General features: G+C 41.6%; 1 protein-coding gene across 1 annotated transcript in view; it reads right to left on the reverse strand.

Moving 5' to 3' along the window:
* Positions 1 to 6,586: 6,586 nt before the first annotated feature.
* ctdp1 (CTD (carboxy-terminal domain, RNA polymerase II, polypeptide A) phosphatase, subunit 1) overlaps positions 6,587 to 10,178 on the reverse strand; it is a gene marked incomplete in the record, with an annotated part of 47,618 nt that continues 44,026 nt past the window's right edge. Inside the window, 1 exon segment of the mRNA XM_024257911.2 lies at positions 6,587 to 7,533. Within this exon segment, the coding sequence (XP_024113679.1) occupies positions 7,368 to 7,533 (166 nt within the window).

Raw genomic sequence — 10,178 nt, forward strand, 5'->3', positions numbered from 1 at the left:
TTTCTGGCTGCGTGAGCTGCATGTGGGGCGTGTCCTGTATGAACCTATGTGATGCATATGAACTTCACCTGTTTATGTTAATCCATTGAGGGCCGCAGGGTTGCTGGAGCCTATCCCAGCCACTGGAGTTCACCCCTGGGTTGCCAGTCCATCTATCTCTGATCCTGTCGAGTCTTTGGACTGACACAGCTGGGCCTCAGTAATCCTGACTGTAATTTTCATTTAAACGTATCTTTTGTAGATAAAAGTTTCCATCTTGTGACTGAGAGAAATGTGCAGATTTTGTGGTGAACATTGAATGTTTGGCCTTGAGTTTGTGGCCTGCAGGAGCGAAGAGATGCTGAACTTCTGCAGCCAGAGGAGGCGTTAATATTCATGAGGCCAGCTGATGTTTTTCATCCTTTTGGGATGCAGCTGCAGAAAACAAACTGTCCTTCAGGTCAGAGCAAACCTCTGCTCATTTGAATGCTGATATGTCAAAGAATTTACAGTCTGAAGGACAAACTCCAGGTTTGCTGTGTTTCTAAATATAACAGCCCCCCCCTCCCTACATCAAAATGCATCAATAAAACTCATAAGACAGCAATATAATTCACTGCATAAGGCCAGATTGTCTTCATTCTATGACATGAGCGTTCATAAGTAAGTAACCAGTTATTTGGGGTAAAAATGTTGAACTAATAAAAGCAAAAATTGAAAATCTACGGATGACAACACAGATACTTCACTTTACTCATCATGACTCAGAGACTAACAGTGTTCTGAACAAAGAAGCAGCTTCACAGCAAACAGATTCCTGTCTGATTCAGAGCCGACTGCTCCAGTCTACCAAACATGGCAAGTAAGTGGCCTCCAGGGGGCGCCACGAATTCTTGACTTTTCATTTTAACCCTTTATCACCGGAGCTCCGGTGTTTTTGCTCTTTGATTTACTGTAGCTTTTCAACCGTTAACACAGTAAATCCAGCAGATTCTGAAGGAGAAAAGCGGCTCGATGTTAAAGATTTTGTGTTTGAGCGTCACCGGTGACGCCTCAGACGTTAAAGGGTTAACATGCCAACACTTAAAACTAAAAATCTAACAAAGTGATGGCCAACAAAACAGTTCAGATTTAGTCCTGAAATGAACCATCAGGTCAGCTCTGCTGTTCTGGGGATAAAACTGCATCAGCAAAAAACTATCATTTTTATTACAAAAAAATCAGTCGAGCCCCAGAAAGGAGACGATTCTTTCGATTCGATTCCCTCTTTCGAGTCTCAATTCTTTACAATCCTTTACAATCCTTTATTTTACCATAACCTTGGAAAAAATAATGGTTTGTATGTTTGTATCTTAAAAAATGCTTCAATGTTTTAATAAAATGTTGGGATGCTTGTTCTTTTGTTTTGTTGATCTTTTCTTACTCAAACTTTTAATTTCTTGTTTTAAAGAATTAAACGACCGGCAGCCCCACATCCCTGAATGAGATACTGTGGGTTAAGAAAATGGATTGAAGTTCAAGATGAGAGCAATCGGACTGAGTCCCTAACTTGTTGAAGTGATGCAGTGACCTCGCCAATGTTCTGATATTTGAAGTTAAAAACTCACAGGCATGAGTTTTTTTAAACTCTTTTAAGGAAATATTTTTAAAGTAACCATTTGTGGTCTAAAACATCGTTTTTTTTCCCCTCATACTTTCTTCGTCTTCTGGAATAAGGTGTAATGCTATAGTGTGATCTCCACCTAGTGTCCAAACTGAAACGTCCTCCAGGAGAAGCAGAACAATGTTTCCAATGTTAATGATCTGAACATTTTAGTTAGAACTTCTCCTTTAGAGAATCCATGTAACACTGGATGATATTAACAATCTCATTATTTCACTGATACATTTACAGTATGTGAACTGGATCAGATTAATATAAATATATTCAGAACATGTAGTAGATTATTAATGTATTTCTAAACAAATGTGTCTAAATCTGTGAACTCAAAATTGAGTTGAATTGATGAATCAAAAAAAATTGGAATGAAATCGATCCAGGCTCTGGTGAATCGTTTCTGGAAATTATTATCAATACCCAGCCCTATTTTTCACTACTTTAAGTAACATAAGTGTTTGTTATGTTACAGTTCAAATCTATCCATTTTCTTAGCCCACTATACCCCTTAAGGAGTCTGTCCCAGCTTGATGGGTGAGAGCGGGGCACACCATGGATGGCTCACTGTCACCCACCAGGATTTGAACCAGCACCTTCTGTCTGTGAGGTACATGCACTAACCACTGCACTACCATGCAGCTCTCAACTGGTAAAAGCATGTATTATGTAAGCTTCACAAAGTGCATTAGCCCCCATTACTTTCATTATTAATACAGCATAAGCTGTATTAAACTACAGTTTGATGCATCTGCATCTGTCAGTCAACATTCCTACGTAATGACAGTAAATCTGACCTTGAATGCACATCTCAAAAATAGAAAAGAATCTGGCTACAGAGAAAAATGCCAAAATCACTGATGTGAAACAGTGGGTGCTGTTACGCTGTGGCGACCCCGAAAAGGGATAAGCCGAAAGTGAACTACTACACAGTAATTATAATTAAATTATCCATCCATCCATCCATCTTCTTGACCGCTTTGTCCCTTTCGGGGTCGCGGGGTGCCGGAGCCTATCCCGGCTACTGAAGGGCGAAGGCGGGGTACACCCTGGACAGGTCGCCAGTCCATCGCAGTAATTAAATTAAATTATTTATCAGTGAATTTTAGATATATGCATATGTACAAATATATTTTTTCATTAATTCTTAATTTATTTTCTTAAGTTTGATGTGTTTGCATAGATATATTTCTGTTGTCTTGTTTTATTTTTTGCCTTTAATGCTTGAAATAAAACATTTCAATTCCAACCTGCAGATCAGATAACATTTTAAATTATACCTGCTGGCTGCACTTTCTGCAAACTCGGACTCACTGGGTGGGACGGGTTGGATTTAGGATTATTCCTCCATTGTCATTTATTTATCAATATAGTAACTTTTCATAGATGAGTAAAAAAGGATTTTTTGTCAGATTTTAAGGACAGAGCCAGCATGTCTCCCTCCTAACACTTTTGCAGTGATGACTGATGAGTTTTTGCTCTCCTCTTCCATTCTCAGAACCTCACTCTTGTGAACAGTTTAAACTTCGTTTAGTGTTTCCAGACCTTGTGAAGAACATGTTCAGAAATGTTTGAAAGGTCTGGCTTTCCATTCTCTAGTCATTTCTGAGCTGATGAATCCTCGCGGCCAAATCAGGTCTGCAGGAAAAGAAAGCACTTAGAGAGATGACATTAATGTGTTTGAGCTGCTTCCCTCCTGCAGAAATGTCCCCCGTCTGTGCTCTCAGGGGGGTCAGCGAGCATCGGCCAGGGCCAAGCCTCAGATTATAATCCATCAGATGGACGAAGGTCCTTCTTTCATTTGTGTCTATTTTATCGTTATTTTTCACTGTCGTGACCTTTAAAACCATTTTCAGAGTGTTCTCCGGTCTCTAAAAGCTTCTGAGGAAAAATCTGTTCAGATGAGCTGGAATCTAGATCTGCAGATTCTCTCTGATGATCAACGCAAACACAAAAGTTTAAATGTGCTTCAGCTCAGAGATTCTTTATGCAGCAGTCTGAGGGATCTTCAAAGCTCCAGCTTTTCTGTAGAAATCAAAGTTTGAATCAAACCAAACTTAATATTTCACTTTTTCAAAATCTCTTTACAGTTTTTCCCCCAAACTTGCTTCCTGCTTTCCTTTGGGGGCATTGAGAGGTTGAGTATCTTGGACATTCTGTTTCCTGTTTTCTCTGTTCTTTGAGGCACCGTGGAGTTAGAACCATGAAGATGATTTGTTTTCCTCTCTGACAGCTTTAAACATGCCGAGAAAAGAGGCTTCTAAGCTGAAACACCTGAGCGGTGTGTCATGTTTTGATCTCTTTTAAGGACGAACGTACTTTGAGTGCGTCTGTGTGAAGCTGCATTTATGCTGAAATAAAACTTTATGTGCTCTCACATTCACACAGGTTTATGAGCCTCATTTCCACTTCGATATCCCAAAAACATGCTTTTAACCAACACAAAAGCACAGGATCTGGACTCACAAACAGAAAAGATGTGCTGAATGACAAACATGAAGCTTTTACAGAACAGTTAGAGAAAAGATTAGGAAAGTGAGGAAAAAAAGATCTAGATAATCAGAACATTTCAGCACCTGGTGGTCTAAGGTTGACTGTTTTATAGAAACCTCATCTTCCTCTCTGCTCTTACCTGTGGCGTGATTCCTGCAGGAGGGTCAAAGTCCCGCCCTCACCTCCTCAGCAGGACGGTGTACAGCAGGGGTGTCAAACTCAGTCGCACAGGGGGCCAAAATCCAAAACACACCTTAGGTCACAGGACGAACAGGATAAACCTTTATTGAACACTCTAAAACTACATTTGTAAAACTGTAACTTTTTAATATGATTATGAACTAGATGTATAGCATAACCTGTGATAATGTTAGTGTGAATGCTGTCACATGGATTTGGCCGCTGAAGAGGATGAAGTTGATAGTTAAAATAGCTGAAGCTTAAACCCAGCTAAAATATGAGCTAAATGCCAAATTAGCCTGAAAAACAAATAAAAAAAACCGATGTTAGCTAAACTTCAAAATATAAAAAAAAGAAAAAAAGCCTTAATCAGCCGAAACAGCTAGCATGTAGCTGAAATATGAGCTAAACTCAAAAATATCCCAAAATATCTTAGTAAATGCCAAAATAGTCCAGAAAGTTATCAGAATGTACATTTTTAAAACTGTACCTTTTTAACATAATTGTTAATAATGTAAAAGGCAGGAATATTATTCCAGAATAAATCAACGTAAACATTGAATAACTTTCAATATTTTACTCTCTATAAATATATGTATTTTGTTAAAATTATGCAAGTTAGAACAAAGCTTAAGATAACATCGGGTCATTAATAACAATAAAATCAATGATCTGGAGCCTCGACTTTGACACACGTGGTGTACACGGACAGGGGTGTGCATGTGGCCTGATGTGTTCATGTTGGAGTTTCTGAGGTGTGAACGCTTCAAGCATCAGTGCAGCAGTAGGAAGCATCATTTCGGGGGGGTCTCCTGTCAGCTCACCTTCATCCCTCAGCAGGTGAACCATCACCTTCAGAGGATTGATCTTCATATTCTGCAGAGACTCCACAGCAGCAGCTTTAATCCCTGCTGCTGTAATCATGATGTATTTCAGGAACATCAGATCCTTGTGGGAGGGGGCTATTTCTGTTTAACAGCAGTGGGTTTCCTGTAACTCTTGATGTTTTTGTTTACAGTCGCGTTATGTACAGTTGAAGACGTTTGAGCAGCTGTGAAGCTGAGCAATCAAGTCAATCATTAACATGAAAAACCATCATTTTGATGGGACTCCGCCTCCTTCTGGATCCGTTAGTGATGACCAGACGCTATATATCTCAGAGCAACCGACTGGCTGATGTAAATGGTTCCAACATACAATGGTCTTCTTCCTGATTTGATTCAGAAAAAGAACTGTTGATAAAAACAGAAACTAGAATGGTGTTTTTTTTTTTCAGATAAACCCTTCAAAATTACCCCCCCAAATAGATCAACCTTTTAAATTGAGGCACTTTTCATTGAAGTTTTTATTTTACAACTACAAACTAAAGAACAGGAGTTCCATTGTTCATCTTTGACGGGGGGGTTGGGTAACTTTGGGTTTAATGATCTTCACCCCTGAAGCTCAAGACCATAAGATAATACTGAAATCTTTATAACCAGCCAGCCAGAGGTTTGAGACTCAGGTGATGGTGCAGCCAGTAATTTGGCCCCTCCCACAGGCAGCTGCTGGAGGAGGAGAGAGAGCCCCCCCGCCCCTGGGTATCGTTTTATCAGGGGCGATGTGTGCAACAAATAACCTGTGATAGATGAAATCTGTGAAGTAGGACGACGGATGTTTTAAAACTCCTCTCTGCACGTTATCCTCTTTTCTCAGACAAACACGAACATTTTTACATTTTTCTCTCGTGTTTAAACTCTTTCAGAGTTCAAACCGTCATAGAAAAATAAGACCAGGATGAAAGAATGAAATTAAAGATCTGATCGGGATTGAAGACTTATGTAAACGTGCCAAACTGAATGCATTCTGTGCAGGAGACGTGGAACAGGAAAGATTGACTGGTAGGCTCAACCGCCAACCAGGACCAGAACACAGTGCTATGGGAGAATATAAGAACAGCAAATTTGTACTGTAAAAAATCTGTGAGACAGCAGAAGATGAACCACGAAATAGCGAGGGAACACTGTACCGCATGTGTCAAAGTCAAGGCCCGGGGGCCGGATCCAGCAGCAGATTACTGTTCATTTCTGGCACAGCTGGTAAACCCGAATGTCAAGAAAACTAACAGGTTTTTAGGTGAAACTGCAGTTCCAGCAGCAGAGAACGTCATGACTGAAACTCCACTTCTTCTGAACACCAGAAGGAACAACAAGGCCAAACACCGTCTTCTTCTGCGGGGGGAAGCTTTCCAGACGAGAACCGGACGACCTCCAGGAGGACAGAAGACAGAAACACTTCCTGTTGGTTTTATAGAAACATCTTTATTCAATAAAAGCAGTTTTTCTTTGAGGCTCAAGTCAAAAAAGTCACAACAACTTTACACAACTTTATTTGAAATAATAAAAACAAAAGTTTTTTTCTCCATTGACAGGACAGAAAAAGGTTTGGATAAGGAAAGAGCTGACCCCCCCATCATGAGGAGGGGGGAACACTTAAATGTTTGCAGCAAATACTTGATCTGGGATTTACACAAAAACCAGGATTTACGAACCAAACTTTAAAAAACTGGACATTTTACTAAACCAAACGGGTTTTTCTTTCTCACCTGTCGCCCCCCAGGTGTGTTTTAAAAAAACGTTCTCATATAACATCAGCCGTGACTCTTGAGCTCAGACGAAAACAAACTTCAACATAGTGGGGGTGCTGGTAGAAAAGGAGATTTCCCTGATTGATGAAAACTATGAAAGTGTTTCCCTTTGAGGAGCAGAAGGAGGTGTCCTCTGTCAGAGGAGGAGATGAGAGCAGGAGGAGAAGGAGCACAGAGACCTCCACCTGCTGCTTCCACCGAAGGGTCAAAGGTCATCGGTTCCAAATTCTTTGGCAAATAGAATCCATCCATTGAAGTGTTTTACGTCATCAGTATAAAAACTGTGATAAAAAAATGTTTTTTTTCTACAGTTTGATGTTTTTCCGGAAGGTGAAGGTCAAAGGTCGAGTCCCGAACGGAGCCTTCATTACATTCATGGTCAAAACTACTGCTCCACCTTCAGGCCCGACGGCCTCCTCTTCCTCGCCGTCCTCGTCACATAAAGTCGTGCAGCTCCGCCTCCAAAGCCGCGGCCATCTCGTCTGCCTCCGAGCTGCTGCCCTCCTCTTCCTCGTTGGAGTCCTTGGAGGAGTCATCGGAGGAGCTGCCGTCCTTCCGCCTCGCCTTCGCCTCCTCCTCTTCCAGCTTCCGCTTGTGACCCCTAAAAAACCAGAACCAGGAGATGGGAATGAATGAACGGTTCTGGAAGTCCAAACTCCTGAACCATGAAATCACAAAAGTTTTACAAACAAATAGAAGAACGAGTAAAAAACATCTGTAAACCAGTTAAAAAACAAAAAATCTGCAGCAATTCTGTTCTTGGAACCAATAAAACAAAGTTGTGGTAGCACGTGTGTGATATTCACACACGTGCTGCATAACGTGTCTCAAAGTCAAGGCCCAGGGGCCGGATTCGGCCCTTCAGATCATTTTAATGACCCGATGTTATCTTGCGCTTCATTTTAACCTGTATAATTTTAACAAAATATATTTTCATGAAGAGTAAAATATTGAAAGTTATTTAAGGTTTGAGTTGAATTATTCTGGAATAAAATTCCTGCCTTTTTATTATAATTATGTTAAAAAGTAACAGATTTAAAGTTTTAAACATTGGCATTATGCTAATTTTGGGGATTATTTTGGCATTTACTAAGATTTTTGTAGGTTATTTTGACGTTTAGCTAATATTTCAGCTACATGTTAGCTGTTTTGGCTAACTTAAGTTTTTTTTCCAGTTTTTTTCGGCTAATTTGGCATTTAGCTAATATTTTAGCTGGCTATCAGCTTCAGTGTTTTTAGTTATCAATTTCAATATCTTCAGCGGCCAAATTCAGCTTACAGCATTCACACTAGTATATCTATATATCTAGTTGTCTTATTGCTGAAAGCAATCAGAGTATGTTATTGTAATTTATAATTAAGTTACAGTTTTACAGTTTGAAATGTAGTTTTAGAGTGTTTAATAAAAGTTGATCCTGTTCGGCCCGCGACCTGAGGTGTGTTTTGGAGTTTTGCCTCCTGTGCGATTGAGTTTGACGCCCCTATTGTACATTGACACACAAACATGACATTTTTTGCACACACCTCATGTTTACACACGCCGTCTTTCTCTGCAGCTTTTCAGTGACACTTTCTGCAGAGTGCCTTATCACCGTGGAGTTAATGAGGTGGGTGGGGGGCTCTGCCTGGTTACTGTGCTGGTCTGACACCAACTCTGCCCCCCAGCTCATTAGGCCGGGCTGCTGTCAGGACAGCCTCCCACCACGCCGCGGCTTTGTGGAGCGTTCATTAAGGTCAGATGTCGGCTAATATCAGAGGAGAGGCTGGGTGATGCTTCCAGCAGCCCCCCCACCTCGACAGAAGAACCTGTGTGTTTATGGGGGGGTCATATTTGAGCATCATCAGCAGAGGCAGAAATGAGGCTTAAAGATCCTTTCAGGAGTTTTTATTCATCGGCTTGATTTGGCAGAATAGTCAAACTTTCTGTGAGCAGATGTACCCCCCCCCCTGTTTGCAAATAAACAGGGCGACGGGGGGTGTACTGGCTGGTTTGAGTTCCCCTGCTGTGCTTTGCTTTGCATCATTACATCCAATCTGAATCCTGTGCTACCCCCCCCCACCTCCATGTGCAGTTCAGCGCTTCATGTTCACGATCAGACACTTTGTGACGATTGTTCTGCAGTGAGCAGTAGCTGTGGGTCCTTCTGCTTCATTTTTAAAATAAACCACTCCGCCTCAGTAACACAGCCCCATAACACAACTGCACGTTTGTGTAAATGTAATCTGCAATAAAAACACACAATCAGAAAAATGATGCTCAACATCTCAGGGGGGCGCCGTGTCTCACAGCTCTGGTCATGAGACGCAGACGCTCATCCTCACGCAGATGTTATCATCCAACCAGACCACATGACAGTTAAGATGTTACGCCTGCTTTATGAGCAGAGACTCACCTCAGTGTCATCACAAAAACATGAGGAAAAGCCGAACAAGGTGATCATTTTTGCTTTCAGATTCTTCCTGAACATCTTCAATCCTTCAGACCAAAGATCTTCCAGACGTGTGGAACTCCAAAAAAACAAAACTCCCTCTGACCGGTTCATGAAGCCGGGCCGGGCCACACCGCGCCGCGCCGCACCGTACCGCACCGCACCGTACTGTACTGTACTGTACTGTACTGTACCGACTGAGGAACACATGCAATAAGTGATCCGGATTGCAATGACAAAATGACTTGCGATACATGAACAAAAACATATACATTTCACTGCAGCTGCTTTATTTTAGTAAAGTCAACAATTCTTAAATGGTTCTTCCAATGACCCTTATTTACGTAAGAAGTGGGCATCAATCAAAAACAGATCATTTTGATCAGTCAACTCTATGAACGGGTCCTTCCAACAGACTAATGAGTAAAGTCTCTGATCTGTTCTCTCCAATCTTTTTTGATCTCTTCTCATCTGGTCCGGATGACTCCTGGATGCCTCCCTGGGGAGGTGTTCCGGGTGTGTCCCACTTGGAGGAGGCCCCGGGGAAGACCCAGGAGCTGGAGGAAGTGGCTGGGGAGAGGGAAGTCTGGCCATCTTTGCTTAGACTGCTGCTCTCAGGACCTGGTCCCAAATGAGCGGAAGAAGATGGATGGATGGATGTATGGATGAGGGATGGATGATAAATGGATGATTGATAGATGGATGGATGACAGATGGATGGATGGATGGATGTATGGATGAGGGATGGATGATAAATGGATGATTGATAGATGGATGGATGACAGATGGATGGATGGATGGACGGACGGACGGACGG

This window comes from Oryzias melastigma, linkage group LG11, assembly GCF_002922805.2.
Source record: "Oryzias melastigma strain HK-1 linkage group LG11, ASM292280v2, whole genome shotgun sequence".
NCBI classification, from domain to species: domain Eukaryota; kingdom Metazoa; phylum Chordata; class Actinopteri; order Beloniformes; family Adrianichthyidae; genus Oryzias; species Oryzias melastigma.